This window comes from Venturia canescens, chromosome 4 (assembly GCF_019457755.1).
Source record: "Venturia canescens isolate UGA chromosome 4, ASM1945775v1, whole genome shotgun sequence".
NCBI classification, from domain to species: domain Eukaryota; kingdom Metazoa; phylum Arthropoda; class Insecta; order Hymenoptera; family Ichneumonidae; genus Venturia; species Venturia canescens.
Genome location: NC_057424.1, coordinates 5,341,039 through 5,368,794, shown reverse-complemented (window position 1 = coordinate 5,368,794; position 27,756 = coordinate 5,341,039). Strand labels below are relative to the sequence as shown.

The 27,756-nt window shown below is 37.1% G+C and overlaps 1 protein-coding gene across 2 annotated transcripts; it reads right to left on the bottom strand.

The window, feature by feature from the left end:
- Nucleotides 1–707: 707 nt before the first annotated feature.
- Nucleotides 708–27,756, bottom strand: LOC122409794 (protein toll-like). Of its 2 annotated transcripts, none has more exons than XM_043417603.1 (5): nt 27,355–27,756; nt 7,953–9,183; nt 7,530–7,830; nt 2,759–3,364; nt 708–2,660 (listed from the first exon to the last, which is right to left on the bottom strand). In XM_043417603.1, exons 2-5 carry the CDS (start codon nt 9,137–9,139, stop codon nt 1,521–1,523), a joined length of 3,234 nt encoding a protein of 1,077 aa, XP_043273538.1. In that variant the 5' UTR covers nt 9,140–9,183; nt 27,355–27,756; the 3' UTR covers nt 708–1,520. The 2 variants fall into 2 exon arrangements, with proteins under 2 accessions (XP_043273538.1, XP_043273539.1); XM_043417604.1 differs by lacking the exon at nt 27,355–27,756 and adding an exon at nt 10,496–10,671.

Here is a 27,756-nt window from a genome sequence, read left to right as displayed (position 1 = left end):
AAATCGTACAACCTTTTCTTAGAAATGAAGCGATTATTGGCGGTGTTGAATTCTTACATTTGTTGTCGGACGGAAAAAACGTTCTGTACTTTCAGGGAACAATTTTAGGGAACATAACTGTTCAGTAAATATTTTGTGATTAAACAAATCCAGAAGTTCCCTTCCGGACTTGTTTAAAATGTCGCGTAATATCGAGCCACTTGTCCAAAATTGAAATTCGCTTAGAGGAATGTATTTGGGGTTTTTTCAGTAATACAAATTTAGTTGCATCCTTGTGAAAAGATTATCAGTTTCGGGAACATTTGTTCTGAAGCATTAAAAAACTGCGCTTTGTGGAAAACGAATATTTAAAAGTTAACAGTGACCGAGTTAAATATAATTTCACATCATATTCATAAAATGAGTACTTGAAATCATAAATATAAAAGAGATAAAGAGAAGCTTTCATTTAATCTCAATTTTCACCGGAGCGCGCTTCGTCCTTCACACATCGAAACTATTTACTCCGCGGAATCATTGCTCGATGGTTTTGAGCAATGGGAAACTTGAATTTCTCAAACTCGCCGATTAAAAAAAAAATTTCAAAAAAATATAAGATCGAGAACGTCCAAAATTGGAAAATGTGTTCTCTGGAACCTCCCCCATTATTGTAGACCACTGACGACACATAAAAAATGTTTGCCAGTACATTTAAAAAAAAAAAAAAATTAACAACTATTCGAATATTTATTATTTTGTACGCTTACAAAATTATATCTATATATACAATTTTAATTACAATTTATGACGGTAACGTGGTGAACTATAATTATGCTCAGTCTTACAGAAATTACGGATCATGTTGTCAAAAATAGGACAATTTCGAAAAAAATCTTTCAGCCACATACGAAATTCACCTGAATTTTTGAATGGTCAAAAATATCGAAATTTTTACAATTTCAGTATGTATTTTTATAACGTCTAAATTCGGCAATCAGTTGCCGGAAGAATGATGTTTGTTTTTTTGTTACTGATGACATTATATTAGTGTCCGTAATAAATTAAAATGATGAGGAAAAAATGAGTATCAAATGCAAATGAAACATCGCGTATCGATATTTTTCAGTCATTTGGTGCGAAGTTCATAAAACGGTAGCACGGTGGATCCTTTTCAAAACGGATCGCGTCAAGTTGATCAAGGTTCTAACGGTCAATTGAAATTGAGAGAACAATGGCAGTCGCAAGGCCCAGAAGGGGCTCGTCCGAATAATCTTCTTCCGAAGTTTGTTCTCTACCGGGAGTAACGTCTCTCGTCGATTTTCATTCAAGTTCTATTTCAAGTAACTCGTCCGAGTACACTGTTAATTTGTGAAAAATATTTACTGGCATAGCGCGTAGAATGGAAAATGCTCTTTTTCCCGCGAACGTGTCGCGTCCCATTTTTTGTTTTTTTTTTCTTTCAGCTCTAGGAATTCTCAAATGTTCGTCAACTTCGGTGAGAAAGATACGATTTAATATTTTTCGAGTCAGAAAGTATCGCGTCAAACGGTCGTGCACTGAATTTTGTTGAAGACACTGTTACTTTTATTAGGATTTAAATCAGTGATAGCTGGAGGTAAGGCATTTCGATCGATGTTGTTGATCGCTGGCTTTTCATATTCGTTGTCCGTGACACCGTTGACTATGAAAATTTTGACAGAATCAGCGGGTGGTGTGGTTGAAATAGGCGGTGTGGAGGGAGTCCCCGATGAGTTTATTAATTCGGATTTGTCGCTTGGCATTGCGATGCGAGGAGGCTGCGTACTTTCAAAAATGCTTTTACGTGATTTACGCTTCTTTATTCCGGGCGGATGTGGCATCGCGTATTCGAGCTTCTGCCAAAACCACGGATCGCCCCACTTAACGTATGTATTCATGCTCAAATATGCGTTGAGCTCAGGATCGAGTTCCTCCGTTGGACCAATGTCACCGTACAAAATAACGATCACTCGCGCTCTCCCTTCGCTGAGAGCTTGGCTGTGAGCAGCCCGGAATTCCATGCGGCCCCAGACGCTTTCCAAAAAATTTGGCGACAGCACGACGATCGTGCGTCGTGATTCTTCGACCGAGCGTGCGATCTGCTTCGGTATCCATTCGCCGGCCAGCCAATCTCGGAAGTGTACGCACAGCTTGAATGGCCTTGGCTCCGCCTCGAGTTTCGGTATCAGATCATTAACGACGAAGTCCTCGTCTTTGTGAGAATAACTGATGAACGCGTCGAAGAGTTTGTCTCTGTCGAGCTCGTTCTCCGTCACGAACCAGAGACACAAATTTTTCGCGTAAAGCCAAACTTTGATTTCCATCTGATAACGATAGTACACAGCGGCTAGAGTCCCGAGGATCAAACCGAGAAGAGCAACTAGGGAACAACCGACGATGATCCACGTGTTACTCGTGGGGCAGAGCTCGTCCGGGGTCATTTGGTGAATCGGAAGTGATTCTCTACCGGAACAAGTGATCTTCATGAGTTCAGGAAGTTTGATGCTCTTCTTTTGTACAAAGTTGAAAAATTGACGTGCTTCGCAATCGCAGTCCCACGGATTCGAGTGTAACGTCAGGTCCAACAGTTTTGACGAGTTTTCTAACCGAGCAATAACGTCTTGATTCAACCTTGACAATCCGTTGTTATTCAATTTCAGCACCTGAAAATCAATGAAAGATTTAAAGCTCTCCTCTTCGTTGCGTACTCGCTAAAAATTGTACGAACAAGTCCAATATTCCTTTTAGACAAAATACATACCGTTAGATTTCTCGGAAGATTTTCAACGGAGATTTTCGAGATATTGTTGTGAGTCAAGTCCAATACGGTAACTTCGTCGTAACCACATCCCTCAGAATCAGGCATTACGTTCAATGAATTACCGCTAAGATTCAAATGTATACTCGAATGTGGACTTTCTGTACAAACGCTTTGAGGCGGCTCCGTGAGACCGACGTTCGAACAATTAATTATATAAGCTTTGTCAAAAGGCCTCGAATAACAAGTGCACAAGCTCGGACAATCGCTCTCGTTTCTTGTGACTTTAATGTCGCATGTTAAAGTACTGGACTTTAGATCGATAATCGCTATGTCAGCGAAGTCTTGCGGCCCGGTGCATTTCAATTGTCCAATAACCAAGTGGAAAGCATTTTGCACGTTAGGATGCAATTCTCCCTCGAGATAACGGAGCAAACTATAAAGCTCGCAATCGCATTCAATCGGATTATTTTCCACCGAAACCTTCACGTTCCGCTGGTCGTCTCGGTCGGTCGCCCAAATTTCCACCTTGTCCAGATTAATATGACGGATTTTGTTGTAAGACAAGTCGACTTGTACGAACGGTGAAAAAAACTGCAAATCTCCGTCCTGAAATGACAAGAAATCTTTGTAATCATTCTGAAAAAAGTTCTTTCTAGATTATTCAAAGCTCAACAATCATACTGACAAGGAAAGGTTCTCTGCTGACGTCCTTCGATTTTGATGAAATTTAAATATGTTATTCTACATCAAAATCTAAAAGACACGTATTTTTTTTTATCGGCGGAAAAACGTTTCTAGGGGTTGAAATCACCCTTCAAAGTTGAGACCTCCGAGGGGTACTTTTCAGGTTTCACCTATTTTCACCTGAGATAATAGAATGCACCCAAATGGATAATTATCTTAATGATAAACGATGAAAAATGCAACTGGTTTCATATCGGAGGGTTGCATAGGAAAAAAGTTATAGGGGTTGAAATTCACAAAATCGTTATAACAAAAAAAGTATTGCACCTATCTCGATGAACTTAATTGCATTTCGAAGAGGGCAAAAAAATAGTAGATACGGGTTTTTGCGTTTTTCTCGCAAATCAAGTTAAGGGGGTGAACTACCCCTATATATGTTTACATCAAATCTCAATAAAACGGCAGTAATTTTTTGTTTTCCTTATTTCTTCTGGTCGTGATACGTTTTTCCTTCACATTTTCAATATTTACATCTTAAATGATGGATAGATTTTTCTCGAAATTACATTTTCATAACTAGTGAAAGTTATAGAACCTAAAGTATGCGTCCAATCCTTATGGTTTATTTATCATTTGAAGCAATCTGACTCTTCTAGTTATACTTAGAAGATTCTATTCAAAATTTATTTAAACAATGGATTTTACCTAATTGAGCAAGAAAAATGCGAGAACATCAAATTTTTCGGTTGAAAATTCTATCACATCCATAGTTTGAAAGAATTCACTTTTTCCCGCCAAAAATTACTGATGGGATAACTTCTACAGATAACAATTTTTTTTATTAGTTAATATTGAATAACTCCCAAGACAAATTCCAAAAATATCTATTCCTTATGTTTTTCACAAAAATTCGGTAAATATTGACACATTTCTATAGTTATCATCAATTCAAGTTATCATCAACTCCCCCCCCCCCCGTCCCTTTACTTGACGGTGTTATTTGGAAGTCATCTCTGTTCAGTCTGTGACTCGCTCCCAAAATTAGATTTGAAATACGACGCAGAAGCAGTGATAAAACTGCGATCGCGGAATATATTCACCACAGTCGGTTATTTTTATTCTACACGAAAGAAGTGCCTTACAATTCGAGACTATTTAAAACGAAGTTGCAAGTATTAATCAAAATGAAGATAAATCCTTTGAACGTTATTAGAATGCTTCTCGCAACTTTTGAAGTCATGCATTTACCGGATTCGCCAGTGAATAACGATGAAATACAGTTGAAAGAAAACTTTGAAAATATTTTGTTGACTGCAATGAACGAATACAGTGGTTTTGAAATGGTAGAAGAAAATTCTTTGGATTTTGAAGAACCGTTCAAGGATTGGGAAATGGAAATTGTTGAAGATAAGGAGTGGGCAAACGCCTTGCATGAACCAGAACTTCCGCCTGATACATGCACTCGTGATGACGAAGATTTATCTTACGAGTACAAATTAAGGGCCGTTCAGTATTGGCGCAGCGGGAAGAAAGGAAATTTAAGTCTGGGCAGTGTTAAACAAAAGTTCAAGAGAGTGCAATCTATACGACAGTTGCAGCGGTGGGCACACAATTTGAACAAGGGTGGGACGTACAAAGAAAAATTAGCACGAATTTGTAGTTACACTTTGGAAAATTTCAAAGCTGCTGTGGATGCTGGTTTAATAGTGCACGATTCCGATTTGAAAAAATGGGCCTTACATGCTCAAAAAGAAATAGGGCATTCTGATTTTCGTTTCAAACCATCTCCTAAGTGGATAAAATCATTTAAAGCGGCTCATCGTATCGTATCGAGAAAAATTAATAAGTTCATTACATCCAAAACAATTGAAGATGGAGAAATCTTGGAACAACAAATTCAAAAATTTGTCTTTGACGTAAAGCAAAATATTGCAACATACAAATTGTCAAATACATTCAACGCAGATCAGAGTGGCTTCCAGCTAGAAATGCATTCCGGAAGAACTTTAGCAATCGAAGGAGAAAAGCAAGTACAATGTCTTGTACAATCAGTCTCATCTACGACCCACAGTTATACGATTCAGCCGACTATATCAGCTGACGGCAAACTGCTATCTCCTCTATTTTTGGTTTTAAAAGAACCAACCGGCAAGATTGGTCCAATAGTGGAGAAAACGCTTTTCAGACCAGATAATGTGTACATAGAAGTATCCAAGTCTGGGAAGCTTACTTCAGGTATAAATTACACCCACTGTTTGTGTATAGATATTTTTTCGAATGAAAAAAATACGTTTTTCTAATTTCAGATCATTTCAAAATTTGGTTGCAGCATGTGTTTTTCCCGAAAATTGGTTCAAAATCTTTATTACTGATTGATTCTTGGACTGGACACTGCCCCCAAGCTGTACTTGATGTAAAACCTTCAAATAGAGATGTCAAAGTAATGATTATACCTAAAGGAACTACCGGAAAAATCCAACCCCTCGATGTTTTTGGATTCCGAGTATGGAAAAATTTTGTTAGACATTTTTCTGATACTTGTCTATTGATGAATTATAATATTGATTTGCATTTGAGAAATAATATCATAAAGCTGCAGTCACTCGTTCATAACCAACTGTCGTCACCACGTTATATCGATCTTTTCAAATATTCTTGGTACAAAAGTGGTTATATTGAAGAAAAACCAGCCAATTTTGAAAATCCTGTAGACTTTGCATTTGGAGATTCTTGCAACTCACATTGTGAAGTTCCAGGATGTGAAAATGTTGCTATTGTTCGCTGTTCCTGGTGTAAAAAGTCGCTATGTTTTAAACACTTTTTCGATGACTATCATTACTGCAGTACTTACAACGGCTAATAGAGCATACGATTATATATTCGCTTCTATTTATTGCTGTTGACATATTATCAATAAAAGATATAAGGTGCGTTCCACTTATCGCCCGTAACGCCCAGACGACGGCTACTGGGATAGGATATTGGGGCATTTTGGGCGTTTTGGGCGATAAGTGGAACACACCTATAAGCATATTGTACGCTCTCTTTTTTTTTTACTTGACTACGCAATTTTTCTATGCGTCATCCCAAATCTTGGTCTTATCTACCGAAACGAATATGTGTAAGCTCTCATCGTATGCCTGTGTTATCTCATTGCCAAATATAAATCAGTCAGAATTATCAATAAGGAAAAACGTATCACGACCAGAGGAAATAAGGAAAACAAAAAATTACTGCCGTTTTATTGAGATTTGATGTAAACATATATAGGGGTAGTTCACCCCCTTAACTTGATTTGCGAGAAAAACGCAAAAACCCGTATCTACTATTTTTTTGCCCTCTTCGAAATGCAATTAAGTTCATCGAGATAGGTGCAATACTTTTTTTGTTATAACGATTTTGTGAATTTCAACCCCTATAACTTTTTTCCTATGCAACCCTCCGATATGAAACCAGTTGCATTTTTCATCGTTTATCATTAAGATAATTATCCATTTGGGTGCATTCTATTATCTCAGGTGAAAATAGGTGAAACCTGAAAAGTACCCCTCGGAGGTCTCAACTTTGAAGGGTGATTTCAACCCCTAGAAACGTTTTTCCGCCGATAAAAAAAAATACGTGTCTTTTAGATTTTGATGTAGAATAACATATTTAAATTTCATCAAAATCGAAGGACGTCAGCAGAGAACCTTTCCTTGTGAGCATTGTTTGGAGTCGTCGAGAATTTAAAAAAAGTACACACAAAGAGTTTAGCTCCGAGTCACAGTCAATCTTCGTTATCTTTTTTTCGCACACAAACCCCCACAGCCTTTCCATTAACCCCAATAAACAATACAAACAATTTCAAATTCCTCTTCAATGAAAATTAGAATTAATGCTCTCGCATGTCAGTTTGATCGAGATCATTATTGTTCTTCAATTATTCGTACTCTTCGTACGTTTTTTGTAGTCCCTCACGCTTAGTTAATGAACTTCGTAGACAAATTATTTGGAGAACGCGCAGAATCGGCAGGGATTTTTTTTCACGATTTCACCATTTTCTCAAGTGATGGAATTTTATCCGGTGACAGGAAGAACAAATAAATACCGTTATAATTTGGAAGCTGTTGTGGGAGAGATTCAACAATCGAAGAGAGTTCATTGTCAACATCCAGTCGTCGAATATGTCAGAAATGTTGTTGTAATCCAAGTGAAGCTCTTCAAGTTCTGTGGAAGATTTGAAGGGCGAACCGAGTACTCCCCACAAGGATTTAAGCGTGAGCGAGTTGTACGAGAATCTCGCTATCTTCAATTTTTGCAGAGAAATAAACGCTTCCAAATCGATGTCGGTCATGTTGTTTCTTTCCATGTTCAACTCCTGCAGGGATGATAATCCGGAGAAAAGGTTCCTGAATAATCCAGGAAAAGTCGTATCGTTATCAACAAAACATCTAATTCGTGGAAGAAGGAATGAAAAATAGCGAAGATAAAGCACGAGGGCGTTTGAAAAAAATTGAGGTACTATTCTTACCCAGAAATAGTGGCGATGTGATTCCTGGAGAGATCCAACCTGACGATATCTCGTAGATTCGAAAATATGCCATCGGGCAAATATGATATTTCGTTGAAGCTCAAATCGAGTGTCAAAATATGTGAGTTATCTTGGAAGATGTTGCTCGGTAGAGTAGACAGAAAGTTCCTTTCGAGATTGAGATTTTGAAGATTAACGGTGGCTTGAAATAAATTTTCGGGCAGGATCGTCAATCCGATTTTCTTCAACTCGATTGTGCCGAGTTTCATGAAATTCGCGAAAAATCGTTCGGGCAGCGTGGTCATGTTTCTCGAATTTTCCTCGAGAGTGAATTCCTCGAGATCGGTGCAATTTTTCAAGAGGTCAGCGGGCAGCGAGCCTTCGGAGAAGTTATTGCGGGACAAATTGATGGCCTTGAGTTTGGAAAGACGATGAAAAATTTGGGCCGGAAGGCTTTCGAGATTGTTCAATTTTAAATCGAGTCTCTCGAGAGCCCCGAGTCCGTCGAAAGTATCGGGCTCGATGTTCGCGATCTCGTTGTCAAATATGTTGAGTATTTTGAGACGCGAGAGATTTCCGAACGAGTTTCGGTCCAGAGAGGCGAGCTTGTTGTAGCCGATCTCGAGGCGTTCGAGCTTCGGCGGGGTGAAAAAATCTTTGGGCAGTTGATGCAAATTGTTGTACCGAAGATCGAGAAAAGTCAGGTTGGTCATATCCTCGAGCAGGCTTCCCGGGAGTGTGGTAAATTCGTTGCTCAAAAGTGACAAAGTTTTTACACTGTTGAAGCCCTTCAGAGTCTCGTTGGTGAGTTTCGAGCTGAGATTATTGTACGAAGAGAAATACAGCTCCTGAAGATCCTTGATAAGTAATTTGTTGGTAATCGAAGCGAGTCCATTTTCTTCGGGTAAGTTGCACATTTTGAAGAGAACCTTTTTGACACCGCGTATTATCTGTGGCGAGCCGATATTAAACGTCGCCCAATTCACCGACTTCCGGCAATTCATTTGCACGTAATCGTTCGCGCGCATGTCCACTGTTACGATCTCATTGTTCGCCGTGGCGCAAGTCATCTGGTAAATATCCTCGGGATATCGTATACAAGTATTGCATCCAGCGCCCTCGGGACACTCCGAGCCACGTGCGGACACCGACAGCGATAGAAGCACGCACCACCATCGCCAATCCATAATCTCTTTTATTTTCTCCTCCCTTTCCCTCCGACCTCCGATCCCTGTTTGGACAAACATGATTATTTTTGCGCAACGGTTACAGAGACAAGCGAGTGACATATGAATCGGGTCATTAGAGAAGAGGCGGTTAACGCTCGCTCCTCGCCGAACGGGAAATCCCGTCGAATTTCAATTGTTGTCTGGCGAGATATAGTTCTGAATACAGGGTGTCTAATTTTGACCAGAACAGAAATTTCATGACTTTTAAGGCTTTTTAAGTCAAGGAACAGGAATTTTTCATGACTTTTCTTATGGTTCTCATACTTTTTATTCATCTTTTAATTATAAAAAAATTCAATAAAAATAACAAAGAAATGATATTTTATTTTGAAAGAAAGAATCTTTTTTTCTTACAAACTATTCATTCGATATTCGTTTTTATATCGATGATGAGTATTGACGAACCAGACATTGTCGCCACCCCGCGAATTTTGAAATCATGTTGAAGAAAACCAAATTATCGACAATGACAATGAGCGTTGCAGAGATCGTAAAAAATCAGGTTGTTTGGTAATTTTTCATGACATTTAATGATTTTTTCAGGTCCGAGTGTAATTTCATGACATTTAAGAATTTTCATGACTTTTCAAGTCGTTAGACACCCTGGAATACCACAAAGGTCAATCGTATCTTAAAATAGGCTATTTTACACCATGTAAAAAAAAATATAAAAATGCATGATTATGATAGATTTCGTAAAAAGTAAACGAGAAACGTCAATATTTATTCACAAAAATGCAATGTACATTTTATAATTCAATTTTTAAAATCGTCTTTTTTCATCCGTTTTTCAAATGTCTAAAACGTGTCATCCGCCATATTGGATTCCAACGTGACGTCACTCCGATAGTAAACAATCTAGATTCTTATTGTGCGCATTATGTTATTTTGAAATTTTACAAGTTATTATGCACGTTTGTGGACTTTTATCATTCATTTGATTAAAATCGCATTATGGAAAACGGTTTTGTGAAAGCGGATAGTACAAATTTACCAATGATAAATATGTTGATGGTGGCGATGAATCCACAATTTTTGTGGCATTTTTACACTTGTATTATTGCATTCAGGCACGAGACACCAATTATATACCACTATAACTCATTATTTTTACAAATCTTATTACTTGGTCTTTCGCAATTGTATTGTTTACTAACGGAGTGACAATCATAAATCACAAATAAAATTGAAAATCATAAATAAAAAATAGTTTTCAAGACAGTTTTCGGTCTTATAAAATTAAAATAAAAATTCTACTGGTTTATTACGATCTCAGGATTATTTTAAAACAGTTTTCAAAAAAAGGTTTAATACCCTATTTAAAAAACTCGTGCCAGTAGAGCTGAGAATATGAGAATAAAGCTTCGGCTGAGAGCATGGAATTTCAGTCTCGAATTCTTTTCGGTAAACAAATGTTTTCAGGATTCGTCCGAACGACGCTGAAGTTTGCAACGTTGGAGTTCAACGAAATGAACGAAAAAAAGATTTATAATTCATTATTTTATTATTTCACGAATTATTGATGTGGCTTAAAAAATTACGAATTGGAAATTCGGCAGGGAACAAAATTGGAGTTTTACTGGAATTATTTGAGAGTTTTTTTAGATCATTTCGTTGGACTCCAACGTTGGAAACTTCAGCGTCATTCGTCCAATAGGTTTTGACAAAGTTTATTAACCCTTAATAGTCACACGGGGTATATTGGACCCCAGCCGTTTTTCGGCCGACTATACCAAATAGAAATTTCGAGAAAATGGGACTTGTGGTGCCTTCGGTCGATAGTTCGAACCTTTGAGAAGAGAGCCTCATCGTTATTATTTGAAAGGGTCCGTTAGTTTAGTTTTGGTAGTCGATCGAGTCAGACCGTGCGAAGATCCGGGGTCCGATCCACCCCAGCGTGACAAATTTAACTAATAACCTGAAAGCGTGATTTCTCAGGTTTATAGAACGAGTTGATTTTTTTTTTTTTTTTTTTTAAATTGAAAATTACGATTTCTACATCAATTTTTGTGAAAAAAGTCATTTTTCCTGCATTCTTTTCTTTGACATTTTTTTTTTAATATTAAAAATAGCACGAATAGAATAAAATCGTTATGGTCGTTTCTTAAAGGTTCAAAATACATTGCAGTATTTTTATTTTATTTTTTTTTACAGTTTTTCAATTATTTATCGTCCCCGAAAGTGAGTGGGGTACTTTGGACCTTGTGTGACTAGTAAGGGTTAAGAACCTGCCCCATTCGTTTGATTTTTCTATTGTAGGCATTTCTTTATTGTCAAGACAGAAATTAGTATCTTAATGTGATTTTCGAACGGCGTCCTTGTTTGGGGAAACGCCCAACGCATCTGTCAAGTATTACAAAGCCACCGCGCCAAATTCTATTCACACGGCCATTCTTATTTATCATTATTCTGAGCACACGCACGAGCTGTCTGCACAAGCAGAGAGACGACTAATTTTTGTAATTCTGTCTCCCTCTCTCTCAGCTCGTGCTCTCTTAACTTCCTCCCACTGTGAACCGTCGATTCCAACTGCGATGAGTGGTCAAGGCCAAAGCTCTGATCGCTCAACCATCGCTCGCTCGCTGCCGGTGGATACACGAAAAAACTTTTTCTCGTTCGCATTTTTCCTATTTCGGGTTGTGCTTCGTTTCTAAAATTTGACCTCGCGCCGCCAACTTCGAATAACAAGAAGAAGAATAAAATTGAAACGAGTGCGATCAGAAATTTGTCTCCTCGGACTATCGATTGAAGAATAACTAAAATCTCACCGTTCAAATCGACCAAGGTTCTCGAGCCTTATCTCGAACGTACTATCATTATGAATCTCCACGTTCAGGAGATCAAATTCAATAAATTGATACGCAATAGTAGGAAAGAATTTGGCACAATTTATTTATTCCGGGCATTTATGCACGCAGTTAAATTGTTCGAGGCTTGGGCTGACTGTGACGAAACGAACAATGGCATTGACCAATAATCGGTTCAGTGACTTCTTCGTACCACCGCCAAGTGATCTGACGATTTACACTCGCATTGCTAAGCTTCTGGAAACGCGAGGCCCCGATACTTTGAATATACACAGCAAACTCTTATCGTTTGTCTCCTCCCTCGCTTTTGCTATCTCTTTCAGATTCGACCCGTGTCATTCTGACTCTCGAAATTTGTACCGAAAAGAGTGCTTTTATTCTTTTTTATTTTTTCGTTTCCATACAATTTTCAACTCAAGTTACGATCGGTTGACAAATTTGTGTGTGTGTGTGTGTTTTTTTTCATTGCACTAAATATTTAACGAAGTTAATGATTGAACGAGCTGTTAACGCGATTAATAATAATAATGGCATAAATTATCATAAATTACACTCAATTGTGATTCTCGAGTGGATGTTTTTCAGTACCAACGCAGCAGAAGAAGACTCGTGTCCCGAGCGTGCAAATCACACAGACCCATCAGGGACGTTGACCTTTTTTTCTTGGTTCATAATCCGGTTTTGCTTAATTGTTCTCGTGAATAAACACTTTCGCGGGTGTGCTCGAGTCTTCGCGGTGCGCCGAGGATGAAAAAATAAACGTCGACGTTCTGTGTAGAAATTCACCTATTCGTACTTACGGCACGTCCTTATTTTTGCGTTCTCTTTCGACACGGACGTACGCACACGTGAGCGACGTGAGCGTCGCGCGCGCACGCATACATACGTGGGAACGAGGCGGAGCTGCCGAGAGACCTCTCATTCCGGTCAGACAACTTTTTAAAATACGTCAAATACAGGCGCGACAGAATGGATACGAATTCTATAGATACGGGCCGAGTGTACTCGCCCCGCGGATTCGCGGAATTACAGGCAGAAAAAAAACCTTTTTTCATATCGAATTCGCTTCGGGAGGGACACCGCTGCTCATAAAACCTCCGGGAAGAATAACCGCGCTTCGAAATTCACGTAATTAATAGACGCAATAGCGAAAGTCTAGCGATTATTTTATTATGCACGAGCGAATTATAAAAACGCGCACCATTTTCCTCGATAAGAGTCTCCGTCCGTGCCACTGGCACGTAATCTGCAAACGTGACGAGAGCATGATGTTGAAGTTTCCATCGTTGGAAAACAACGAAAACGAAAATTTTTCAAAGTTGTTACGCCAACTTTTTTATTCCATTAATCAGTTCAATTGGTCATAGAAATGAGGTATACAAAGTTTCGCGAAACTTGAACGACCGGAAATAATTAATTAAGGGGTTTAAAATCTTGAAAAATTTTTCTTACTCATACTATGGTTTACGCCAACTTTTTTATTTTACATATCGATAGTGTAGCCCAGTAAACATTTATAAAAAAATTGACAAAAAAATCGATTCACCGGAAAGTACGATTTAAGGGGTTTGAATTCTTAAAAATTTTTTTTTGCTCATACTATGGTTTACGCCAACTTTTTTATTTCACATATCGTTAGTGTGGCCAAGTGAGCATTTATAAAAAAATTGACAAAAAAATCGATTCACCGGAAAGTACGATTTAAGGGGTTTGAATTCTTTAAAATTTTTTTTTGCTCATACTATGGTTTACGCCAACTTTTTTATTTCACATATCGTTAGTGTGGCCAAGTAAGCATTTATAAAAAAATTGACAAAAAAATCGATTCACCGGAAAGTTCGATTTAAGGAGTTTGAAATGTTGAAAATTTTTTTTTGCCCATACTATAGTTTACGCCAACTTTTTTATTTTACATATCGTTAGTGTAGCCTAGTACGCATTTATAATAAAATCGACAAAAAAATCGATTCACCGGAAATTATGGAAAAACATCAAACACTGATGTACATTGGCTCGCGGAACCTCGAGTCGGAGGATTGTTGCCGTCTCACTCGCTGGCACGCAAGCGGCGGAGACAGCGTCACTGTCTCGCTCACTGGGCCGGCGCCACGGAGACGGGGTACCTTCGTTGAGCATTGCGCTCGAGGCACGCCAGAGAGTACATACGATTCAAGGCGGTCAAAAGCTCCCAAAATTTCTCTCACTCATACTATGGTTTACGCCAACTTTTTTATTTCACATATCGTTAGTGTGGCCAAGTAAGCATTTATAAAAAAATTGACAAAAAAATCGATTCACCGGAAAGTACGATTTAAGGGGTTTAAATTGTTGAAAAAATTTTCTCAGTCAAACTATGGTTTACGCCAACTTTTTTTTTTCACATATCGTTAGTGTGGCCAAGTGAGCATTTATAAAAAAATTGACAAAAAAATCGATTCACCGGAAAGTACGATTTAAGGGGTTTGAATTCTTAAAAATTTTTTTTTGCTCATACTATGGTTTACGCCAACTTTTTTATTTCACATATCGTTAGTGTGGCCAAGTGAGCATTTATAAAAAAATTGACAAAAAAATCGATTCACCGGAAAGTACGATTTAAGGGGTTTGAATTCTTTAAAATTTTTTTTTGCTCATACTATGGTTTACGCCAACTTTTTTATTTCACATATCGTTAGTGTGGCCAAGTAAGCATTTATAAAAAAATTGACAAAAAAATCGATTCACCGGAAAGTTCGATTTAAGGAGTTTGAAATGTTGAAAATTTTTTTTTGCCCATACTATAGTTTACGCCAATTTTTTTATTTTACATATCGTTAGTGTAGCCTAGTACGCATTTATAATAAAATCGACAAAAAAATCGATTCACCGGAAAGTACCATTTAAGAGGTTTGAATGCTTGAAAAAAATTTCTCAGTCAAACTATGGTTTACGCCAACTTTTTTATTTCACATATCGTTAGTGTGGCCTAGTAAGCATTTATAAAAAAATTGACAAAAAAATCAAATCACCGGAAATTATGGAAAAACATCAAACACTGATGTACATTGGCTCGCGGAACCTCGAGTCGGAGGATTGCCGTCTCACTCGGTGGCACGCAAGCGGCGGAGACAGCGTCACTGTCTCGCTCACTGGGCCGGCGCCACGGAGAGGGGATATCTTCGTTGAGCATTGCGTTCGAGGCACGCCAGAGAGTAATACGATTCAAGGCGGTCAAAAGCTCCCAAAATTTCTCTCACTCATACTATGGTTTACGCCAACTTTTTTATTTCACATATCGTTAGTGTGGCCAAGTAAGCATTTATAAAAAAATTGACAAAAAAATCGATTCACCGGAAAGTACGATTTAAGGGGTTTAAATTGTTGAAAAAATTTTCTCAGTCAAACTATGGTTTACGCCAACTTTTTTTTTTCACATATCGTTAGTGTGGCCAAGTGAGCATTTATAAAAAAATTGACAAAAAAATCGATTCACCGGAAAGTACGATTTAAGGGGTTTGAATTCTTAAAAATTTTTTTTTGCTCATACTATGGTTTACGCCAACTTTTTTATTTCACATATCGTTAGTGTGGCCAAGTGAGCATTTATAAAAAAATTGACAAAAAAATCGATTCACCGGAAAGTACGATTTAAGGGGTTTGAATTCTTAAAAATTTTTTTTTGCTCATACTATGGTTTACGCCAACTTTTTTATTTCACATATCGTTAGTGTGGCCAAGTGAGCATTTATAAAAAAATTGACAAAAAAATCGATTCACCGGAAAGTACGATTTAAGGGGTTTGAATTCTTTAAAATTTTTTTTTGCTCATACTATGGTTTACGCCAACTTTTTTATTTCACATATCGTTAGTGTGGCCAAGTAAGCATTTATAAAAAAATTGACAAAAAAATCGATTCACCGGAAAGTTCGATTTAAGGAGTTTGAAATGTTGAAAATTTTTTTTTGCCCATACTATAGTTTACGCCAATTTTTTTATTTTACATATCGTTAGTGTAGCCTAGTACGCATTTATAATAAAATCGACAAAAAAATCGATTCACCGGAAAGTACCATTTAAGAGGTTTGAATGCTTGAAAAAAATTTCTCAGTCAAACTATGGTTTACGCCAACTTTTTTATTTCACATATCGTTAGTGTGGCCTAGTAAGCATTTATAAAAAAATTGACAAAAAAATCAAATCACCGGAAATTATGGAAAAACATCAAACACTGATGTACATTGGCTCGCGGAACCTCGAGTCGGAGGATTGCCGTCTCACTCGGTGGCACGCAAGCGGCGGAGACAGCGTCACTGTCTCGCTCACTGGGCCGGCGCCACGGAGAGGGGGTATCTTCGTTGAGCATTGCGTTCGAGGCACGCCAGAGAGTAATACGATTCAAGGCGGTCAAAAGCTCCCAAAATTTCTCTCACTCATACTATGGTTTACGCCAACTTTTTTATTTCACATATCGTTAGTGTGGCCAAGTAAGCATTTATAAAAAAATTGACAAAAAAATCGATTCACCGGAAAGTACGATTTAAGGGGTTTAAATTGTTGATAAAATTTTCTCCGTCAAACTATGGTTTACGCCAACTTTTTTATTTCACATATCGTTAGTGTGGCCAAGTGAGCATTTATAAAAAAATTGACAAAAAAATCGATTCACCGGAAAGTACGATTTAAGGGGTTTAAATTGTTGAAAAAATTTTCTCAGTCAAACTATGGTTTACGCCAACTTTTTTATTTCACATATCGTTAGTGTGGCCAAGTGAGCATTTATAAAAAAATTGACAAAAAAATCGATTCACCGGAAAGTACGATTTAAGGGGTTTGAATTCTTAAAAATTTTTTTTTGCTCATACTATGGTTTACGCCAACTTTTTTATTTCACATATCGTTAGTGTGGCCAAGTGAGCATTTATAAAAAAATTGACAAAAAAATCGATTCACCGGAAAGTACGATTTAAGGGGTTTGAATTCTTTAAAATTTTTTTTTGCTCATACTATGGTTTACGCCAACTTTTTTATTTCACATATCGTTAGTGTGGCCAAGTAAGCATTTATAAAAAAATTGACAAAAAAATCGATTCACCGGAAAGTTCGATTTAAGGAGTTTGAAATGTTGAAAATTTTTTTTTGCCCATACTATAGTTTACGCCAACTTTTTTATTTTACATATCGTTAGTGTAGCCTAGTACGCATTTATAATAAAATCGACAAAAAAATCGATTCACCGGAAATTATGGAAAAACATCAAACACTGATGTACATTGGCTCGCGGAACCTCGAGTCGGAGGATTGTTGCCGTCTCACTCGCTGACACGCAAGCGGCGGAGACAGCGTCACTGTCTCGCTCACTGGGCCGGCGCCACGGAGACGGGGTACCTTCGTTGAGCATTGCGCTCGAGGCACGCCAGAGAGTACATACGATTCAAGGCGGTCAAAAGCTCCCAAAATTTCTCTCACTCATACTATGGTTTACGCCAACTTTTTTATTTCACATATCGTTAGTGTGGCCAAAGTAAGCATTTATAAAAAAATTGACAAAAAAATCGATTCACCGGAAAGTACGATTTAAGGGGTTTAAATTGTTGAAAAAATTTTCTCAGTCAAACTATGGTTTACGCCAACTTTTTTTTTTCACATATCGTTAGTGTGGCCAAGTGAGCATTTATAAAAAAATTGACAAAAAAATCGATTCACCGGAAAGTACGATTTAAGGGGTTTGAATTCTTAAAAATTTTTTTTTGCTCATACTATGGTTTACGCCAACTTTTTTATTTCACATATCGTTAGTGTGGCCAAGTGAGCATTTATAAAAAAATTGACAAAAAAATCGATTCACCGGAAAGTACGATTTAAGGGGTTTGAATTCTTTAAAATTTTTTTTTGCTCATACTATGGTTTACGCCAACTTTTTTATTTCACATATCGTTAGTGTGGCCAAGTAAGCATTTATAAAAAAATTGACAAAAAAATCGATTCACCGAAAAGTTCGATTTAAGGAGTTTGAAATGTTGAAAATTTTTTTTTGCCCATACTATAGTTTACGCCAATTTTTTTATTTTACATATCGTTAGTGTAGCCTAGTACGCATTTATAATAAAATCGACAAAAAAATCGATTCACCGGAAAGTACCATTTAAGAGGTTTGAATGCTTGAAAAAAATTTCTCAGTCAAACTATGGTTTACGCCAACTTTTTTATTTCACATATCGTTAGTGTGGCCTAGTAAGCATTTATAAAAAAATTGACAAAAAAATCAAATCACCGGAAATTATGGAAAAACATCAAACACTGATGTACATTGGCTCGCGGAACCTCGAGTCGGAGGATTGCCGTCTCACTCGGTGGCACGCAAGCGGCGGAGACAGCGTCACTGTCTCGCTCACTGGGCCGGCGCCACGGAGAGGGGGTATCTTCGTTGAGCATTGCGTTCGAGGCACGCCAGAGAGTAATACGATTCAAGGCGGTCAAAAGCTCCCAAAATTTCTCTCACTCATACTATGGTTTACGCCAACTTTTTTATTTCACATATCGTTAGTGTGGCCAAGTAAGCATTTATAAAAAAATTGACAAAAAAATCGATTCACCGGAAAGTACGATTTAAGGGGTTTAAATTGTTGAAAAAATTTTCTCCGTCAAACTATGGTTTACGCCAACTTTTTTATTTCACATATCGTTAGTGTGGCCAAGTGAGCATTTATAAAAAAATTGACAAAAAAATCGATTCACCGGAAAGTACGATTTAAGGGGTTTAAATTGTTGAAAAAATTTTCTCAGTCAAACTATGGTTTACGCCAACTTTTTTATTTCACATATCGTTAGTGTGGCCAAGTGAGCATTTATAAAAAAATTGACAAAAAAATCGATTCACCGGAAAGTACGATTTAAGGGGTTTGAATTCTTAAAAATTTTTTTTTGCTCATACTATGGTTTACGCCAACTTTTTTATTTCACATATCGTTAGTGTGGCCAAGTGAGCATTTATAAAAAAATTGACAAAAAAATCGATTCACCGGAAAGTACGATTTAAGGGGTTTGAATTCTTTAAAATTTTTTTTTGCTCATACTATGGTTTACGCCAACTTTTTTATTTCACATATCGTTAGTGTGGCCAAGTAAGCATTTATAAAAAAATTGACAAAAAAATCGATTCACCGGAAAGTTCGATTTAAGGAGTTTGAAATGTTGAAAATTTTTTTTTGCCCATACTATAGTTTACGCCAACTTTTTTATTTTACATATCGTTAGTGTAGCCTAGTACGCATTTATAATAAAATCGACAAAAAAATCGATTCACCGGAAATTATGGAAAAACATCAAACACTGATGTACATTGGCTCGCGGAACCTCGAGTCGGAGGATTGTTGCCGTCTCACTCGCTGACACGCAAGCGGCGGAGACAGCGTCACTGTCTCGCTCACTGGGCCGGCGCCACGGAGACGGGGTACCTTCGTTGAGCATTGCGCTCGAGGCACGCCAGAGAGTACATACGATTCAAGGCGGTCAAAAGCTCCCAAAATTTCTCTCACTCATACTATGGTTTACGCCAACTTTTTTATTTCACATATCGTTAGTGTGGCCAAAGTAAGCATTTATAAAAAAATTGACAAAAAAATCGATTCACCGGAAAGTACGATTTAAGGGGTTTAAATTGTTGAAAAAATTTTCTCAGTCAAACTATGGTTTACGCCAACTTTTTTATTTCACATATCGTTAGTGTGGCCAAGTGAGCATTTATAAAAAAATTGACAAAAAAATCGATTCACCGGAAAGTACGATTTAAGGGGTTTGAATTCTTGAAAAAATGTTTTCAGTCAAACTATGGTTTACGCCAACTTTTTTATTTCACATATCGTTAGTGTGGCCAAGTGAGCATTTATAAAAAAATTGACAAAAAAATCGATTCACCGGAAAGTACGATTTAAGGGGTTTGAATTCTTGAAAAAATGTTTTCAGTCAAACTATGGTTTACGCCAACTTTTTTATTTCACATATCGTTAGTGTGGCCAAGTGAGCATTTATAAAAAAATTAACAAAAAAATCGATTCACCGGAAAGTACGATTTAAGGGGTTTAAATTCTTGAAAAAAATTTCTCAGTCAAACTATGGTTTACGCCAACTTTTTTATTTCACATATCGTTAGTGTGGTCTAGTAAGCACCTGTAAAAAATTGACAAAAATATTGATTCACCGGAAAGTTCGATTTAAAGGGTTTTAAATCTTGAATAAATGTTATCGGTTAAACTCTGGTTTACACCAACTTTTTTATATCACATATCGTTAGTGTGGCCTAGTAAGCATATGTAAAAAAATTGGCAAAAAAATTAATTTACTGGAAAGTTTGATTTAAGGGGTTCGAAATCTTAAAAAATTTTTTTTGCTCCCAATATTGTTTACGCCAACTTTTTTATTCTTCATATCGTTAGAGTGCCCCGTAAGCCTTTGTAAAAAAATTGACAAAAAAATCAAATCATCGGAATTTATGGAAAAACATCGAACACTGATTTACATTGTTCGCGGAACCTCGAGTCGGAGCATTTCTGTCTTTCTCGATGGCACGCAAGCGGCGTAGGTAGCGTAGCTGTCTCCTTTGCTCGTCCATTGCGGCGGCGAGGGGGCGTCGTTGAGTGCTGTGCTCGAGGATTAGGTTGGCAACTATCTAGTGTACGTGTATGCATAGGATATATACCCAAATATCTAAGCTTTGTCGATACCGGCGTGAATGATTTTGATCCCTGAAAAAACGTCTGAGTTTTAACGTTCATCATAGACCACAGTCAATTATATGAGAGTCGGTGATTTCTACCGTCTATACATCTCTGATCACGCTTCCGCAAAACGTCTGAGATTCCAATAAAATCCGGATTCTATTTCCATGGAACCTTCTGACCATTTTATTCAAAATTCATAGTAGCGGTTATAAATGAAGACCTAACAAAAATTTACGAAACAATCTAGCCACTGGTAAGTCCAATCGCAACCTGTTAATGATTCGATTTGCAACACCAAACTATGGAATACTCTGAATTTTCCATTTCCCACTTTATAAAAGTAATTCAGTAAAACATGAAAAAATCGAATAAATCTAGGTACTACATTGTACAATTTGTTGAATTTTCATTTATCACGCTATGGGAATTGTTTATTTCTTCATGTAACATTTTATCTGAATGATCGATCAAGATGTTGAAAAAATATTGATGAAAATCTTTACTACCGAATAGTACAATTTATGGTTGCTGAAGTCCTGGAAAAACTCTTCTTCCTTCTCGGTAGAACTTATCTAGGTTGAAAATTGTTAGATGCCCTCAAAAAAAAAATTCAGAAATATTCGCAAAAAATGATATCTCCAAGAATACTTTTTACGGAAGTTGAAGCCTGAAAAATATTTTCTACCTCAGCCTTCGAACTTTCCACGTTTTTAACACTAGGGACAACAATTCAGGAATACTGAAAAAATTGCAATTCATGAAAAATGAAGAAAATTGTCGTACGAAAAATTTGAAATAGTCTATAGTTATTCCACAATGGTTTTCAGTTCATTATTTATTTATTTCAATACCTCAACTTTACCGGTTTCATTACTACTCAATTTCTGAAACAGTCGGTTTTTCATATTTTCTCATCATAGAAAAGAAGGTATTTCTTGGTCAGGTCAGAACTATGTTGAATTACGGAAACATTTCAAAAACGCGAGGCGAGTTTCTGTTGACTTTTTAAGGAGGGTGGCTACATTCGTCAAAATGATAAGAAATTGATCAAATTTGGTGATAATGTTCTTCAACATCAAGTGCGAAGACACAATTTTTTTCAAAATTTTCTTTTCCTGAGTTATCGAGTAATTACGCATTAAAGCAGATTTCTTATGCTCGGAATGTATACATATATATATGGAAACGCTATGCTTATACACGAGAACTGTAGTGATCAATTACTCGATAACTGTACAGAAGAGAAATCTTAAAAAAATTGTATCGTCAAATTTGGCACTAAAGAATATGTTCACCAAATTTTATGAAATTCTGAACGTTTTTTAAATTTTTTACGTATTTAACATGGCAACATTGTATCGTCGCTGGCCACCCTTCTTAAGAGCATGTCTGTATATCTCAATCGTGAGTGCGAGCGAAATAGCTGGAAATTTTGAAAGGGAAATTTTTCCACCCCGTTCGTCTAATGAAAATAAAAAAGGAATCAGTCCATTTTTGCCATCGACCTGTGCCTGACAGAGCCTTTTTTTTAATCAGTCAAGCTGGGTCGAGGAATTTCAACTTTTAAAATTTGAGGTGGGGTTAGGTCACTGATCCATCCTCTCAAGAATTCCCAAGTGCGTCGTACTGGCCAACTGCGACAGTCTTTTATTGCGACATTTTTAAAAGGAATCATTACGTTTATTCGTATATAGCCCAATATTTGTAACAAACGATATCGTATTGTGTTAATGGGGGATAATTTTTAAGTGCAGTTCATTAGATAATATATTATATTTCCAATTTTGAACATGATTCGGTAGTATATTGTAAAAAGTTTACCTTTGAGATATATACCTTTGAGAAAATCAATTGTTTCACGTATAGTAATTATTATTGATATACGAAATTGTTATCGATGCTATAGGCAAACAAATATTCGTAAATGAGGTACAAACTGTAACCCTTGCATTTTGGAAAGTTCTGTATTCTGAAAATCACAACATGGCCGTATGGTCAATTCGCTGCAGAGCGAAGACCGGAGCAAGTCCACAGGGAATAAGAATAAGAAAAGGGTTCAAACTATATAATAGGACAATAAAACAAATATTTCTGGAAATCTAACACAAGTTTCAGCTCTCGATTAAAAATAATGTATGGTGGTCGGTATTGAATTGTCAGTGACTTTTCGTTTGAAAGAACGCGAAAGACGTACTTTTAAGGAGTTTTGGTACATGTTAATAAATGTTAAGAAATGGACAAAATTTGGTGATAACGTTCTTCAACAAAAAATGCGAAAGCAGAATTTTTTTCGAAATTTTCCTCTACATAGTTTAATCTCTACATAATTAAGCATTGAAGCAGAGGTCTTATACCCAGAATATATACTTATATATAAATTGAAACGCTATGCCTATACACGTGATCTTTCGTGTTTAATTACTCGATAACTGTGTAGAAGAAAAATCTTGAAGAAATATGTGTCGTCGAGTTTGGTATTAAAGAACGTCATCACCAAATTTTGAAAAATTCTGAACTTTTTGAAATTTTCTATGTTTGTAACATGGATTAGCATGGCAGCAATGTACCGACTGTACCAAAACTCATTAAGAGTATGGATCAATCGACTAACTTCACTTGCAATTTTCAAAATCGAAATTCTTCTACACAGTTTGAATGATTAAAAAAAGGCTCTGTCAGCCTACGCAGAACGATGGCAAAAATCGACTGACAGAGCCTTTTTTGAATCGGTTAAACTGTGTCAAAGAATTTCGATTTCAAAATTTGCAGCTATCTCACTCGCACTCACGGTTGTGATATACCGACTAATCCATCCTCTTAAGGCTAAGAAGATTCTCGTGAGCTATTAAGATGACTAATGTTTCTTTCTTGTGATTGTTATTCCGATGGTTGATGTGAAAATTGAAAGTTTCATACAGTGAATTTTAAAGAAATTGTTGATATCGAAGATCTGTATGGAATCTACTTATAAGTGTTATTGTTGAGAGAAAATTAAATGACATTTTGCCCATAAATTTGATTTTCGATTTTGTCTAGACTTCCTTTGAAGCCACATTAATGAAATGTAAAATGCAAGAGTCTGCGGAACAATGAGAGTGAGAATATTTTATAGAGACTTCAAAATCCTCAAATCACACATTCCGGGGACTCGGACTTTTGGTCATTTTCTTTGTGAACGTTTCCTGAGGCACTCTATCAATATGCAAAATGGAAAAGCTAGCGTAACTGAAGCTGGTAACCCATGAATGGGATGCCTAAATTTTTGGAGTTTTTAATCGCATCAAATCGAACTTTCCAGTAGATCGATTTTTTGGTCAATTTTTAAATAATCATTCCCAAGAGCATGATAACAAGTTGTAAAATAAAAAGTTGGTGTAACCCATACGGTGGTTGGTAAAAAATTTTCAATTTATCAATTGCCGTGAATCGTGCGGTGCCTCGAGTGCAACACTCAACGAAGGTAGACCCTTTTCATAGCGTCGTCCCAGTGAGCGAGACAGCGACTCCGTCTCCGGCGCTTCCGTGCCACCGACTCTGAGATGGCAATGCTTCGACACGAGGTTCCGCGAGCAATGTAAATCAGTGTTTGATGTTTTTCCATAATTTCCGGTGGTTTGATTTTTTTGGCAATTTTTTTACGAATGCTTACAAGGGCACTCTAACGATATGTGAAATAAAAAAGTTGGCGTAAACCATAATATGAGCAATAAAAAATTTCCAAGATTTCAAACACCTTAAATCGTACTTTCCGGTGAATCGATTTTTTCGTCAATTTTTTTATAAATACTTACTTGGCCACACTAACGATATGTGAAATAAAAAAGTTGGCGTAAACCATAGTTTGACTGAAAACATTTTTTCAAGAATTCAAACCCCTCAAATCGTACTTTCCGGTGAATCGATTTTTTTGTTAATTTTTTTATAAATGCTCACTTGGCCACACTAACGATATGTGAAATAAAAAAGTTGGCGTAAACCATAGTTTGACTGAAAACATTTTTTCAAGAATTCAAACCCCTTAAATCGTACTTTCCGGTGAATCGATTTTTTTGTCAATTTTTTTATAAATGCTCACTTGGCCACACTAACGATATGTGAAATAAAAAAGTTGGCGTAAACCATAGTTTGACTGAAAACATTTTTTCAAGAATTCAAACCCCTTAAATCGTACTTTCCGGTGAATCGATTTTTTTGTCAATTTTTTTATAAATGCTCACTTGGCCACACTAACGATATGTGAAATAAAAAAGTTGGCGTAAACCATAGTTTGACTGAGAAAATTTTTTCAACAATTTAAACCCCTTAAATCGTACTTTCCGGTGAATCGATTTTTTTGTCAATTTTTTTATAAATGCTTACTTTGGCCACACTAACGATATGTGAAATAAAAAAGTTGGCGTAAACCATAGTATGAGTGAGAGAAATTTTGGGAGCTTTTGACCGCCTTGAATCGTATGTACTCTCTGGCGTGCCTCGAGCGCAATGCTCAACGAAGGTACCCCGTCTCCGTGGCGCCGGCCCAGTGAGCGAGACAGTGACGCTGTCTCCGCCGCTTGCGTGTCAGCGAGTGAGACGGCAACAATCCTCCGACTCGAGGTTCCGCGAGCCAATGTACATCAGTGTTTGATGTTTTTCCATAATTTCCGGTGAATCGATTTTTTTGTCGATTTTATTATAAATGCGTACTAGGCTACACTAACGATATGTAAAATAAAAAAGTTGGCGTAAACTATAGTATGGGCAAAAAAAAATTTTCAACATTTCAAACTCCTTAAATCGAACTTTCCGGTGAATCGATTTTTTTGTCAATTTTTTTATAAATGCTTACTTGGCCACACTAACGATATGTGAAATAAAAAAGTTGGCGTAAACCATAGTATAAGCAAAAAAAAATTTTAAAGAATTCAAACCCCTTAAATCGTACTTTCCGGTGAATCGATTTTTTTGTCAATTTTTTTATAAATGCTCACTTGGCCACACTAACGATATGTGAAATAAAAAAGTTGGCGTAAACCATAGTATGAGCAAAAAAAAATTTTAAAGAATTCAAACCCCTTAAATCGTACTTTCCGGTGAATCGATTTTTTTGTCAATTTTTTTATAAATGTTTACTGGGCTACACTATCGATATGTAAAATAAAAAAGTTGGCGTAAACCATAGTATGAGTAAGAAAAATTTTTCAAGATTTTAAACCCCTTAATTAATTATTTCCGGTCGTTCAAGTTTCGCGAAACTTTGTATACCTCATTTCTATGACCAATTGAACTGATTAATGAAATAAAAAAGTTGGCGTAACAACTTTGAAAAATTTTCGTTTTCGTTGTTTTCCAACGATGGAAACTTCAACATCATACGAGAGCTCTGCGATGATCGATAACTGATAACTCGCACGGGTTCCCCCCGTACCCTAGGAACGAACTGGTCTATGCTTTTTTCCCCTTTAACAATAACAGCGATTATTTTATCGACCATGAACTTGCGGCTTGATGAAGAATTAGTAATTTTCAAAAATAATAATTGTCCACCCGCGCCGCATGGGCCCTCGGGGATTCACTATCAAAATCCCTTGGGAAATTCCATTTGCAAATGAGCGACGCGGAGCTACATGGCGCAATTATTTTTTTATTCCGATCGAAGGCCTTCCCAGAACTCCGCCATTGTGACTGTGATCATGAGGAAACCTGTATTCTGTGCTTGTTTACAATCCGAGCGAAACACGGATCCTTCAACTGACCGGCGCCAATCGACGAACTGAATATCTCGTCGAATCATGATATTGCGTACTCGATCGTTGAGAACAAGTTTCACGCGTGCTGTGGGAAATACACTCGCTATATAGGAAAAATGCTGCGAGGATTTTTCTTGTTGTTGATTTCATTTTGCAAAGCTGCCGTTTACTACTGAATTTTCCACGGCGAATCGTTCGCTTTGTGTAATTTTATCGGAATGTCGTTTGGAGTCAGAAAAGTACGGCGTCGATCGATCGAGGGGTCAGATTTTTGAAAAAATCATTTGCACGTGGAGAGCAAAGTTTAGCAGCGAGGCGAACAAATTCCACTCTCGCGTTGCCGCGATTTTATTATTGCTTATTTTACGGTCTCGAGTAAAAATCTTCCAGATCCATATCATAGATTAAAAGTGTAAAGTTGAGGCTCGTGTCGGTCCAGAGTGTGCGTGTAAACAGAAGTTTCCGTTAACGCGAATTACGTCACGCGCGCTATCTCGTATTCCGGAAACACTGTACTTTCCGTTCGAGCACAGCCGCAAAAAACGGAGAGGAAAAATGGTGAATTATCGTCCGTTCTCCGGGAGAGAGCGCTTCAGATCTCGTATGTCTTTCAAAGTATCAAAGTATGAAAAAGCGATTCACAGTGCGCAGTTATGTCGAAATATCAAGAGGAACACGATTATCGATCATGATAAGAGCTTCCGCGCGATTCTTCGAGACCTTATTTTTCAAGATTTGTTTAATGCGTTTGTACGAGTTTGCTACCCCATTTTTACCGCATGAAGACATTTTTTTACCCTCGAGAAACCGACGAACATGTGCGTATATGTGTGTAAACGAGATAAGAAAAATTTTCACCTCGAACGAGAGTTACGTAAAAAGACAACCATAAGGCGAGTCAAGCCGCTACTGGTTTGTTTGTTGATTCGCGATTACTCACCGTCTGATCTACAGATCCCGATGTGGCTTTAGACTTGGCGAATTGAAGGTTATTCTTCTGTTCCTTCGTGTTCGTGTATGAAAGTGTACACAGGTAAATAACTGTGTATTGGCGTATGTATAAATTAATACGTACAAGGATATGGATGAACGCGAAATAACTTATTACTGAGAATCAAAGTATAACCTCAATTCGCGCACACTTTTATATTTCGCAACTGCATATTCGTATATATTCGTTGTTATTCCCACTACCGACGCGAATAAACGTTATTATAATTCTCGAAAGTCAGTGAGAGTTTATTGTTTGAATAAATGACAGTTTGGCTCATCGAAACAAACTCGAATACGCGACGGAGCGAATAGCGAGCGCGGGACAACCAGTCGAGTGTTCTCGGGAGCG

Bases quoted from the DNA above. Each gene is read 5' to 3' on its own strand.
- LOC122409794 (XM_043417603.1), bottom strand. From the start codon at position 9,139: ATGGATTGGCGATGGTGGTGCGTGCTTCTATCGCTGTCGGTGTCCGCA. The intron at 7,831-7,952 runs GTAAGAATAGTA...TGGATTATTCAG, and splicing joins CACATCGCCACTATTTCTGG to GAACCTTTTCTCCGGATTAT. The intron at 3,365-7,529 runs GTATTTATTTGT...TTGTCATTTCAG, and splicing joins ACAGCTTCCAAATTATAACG to GACGGAGATTTGCAGTTTTT.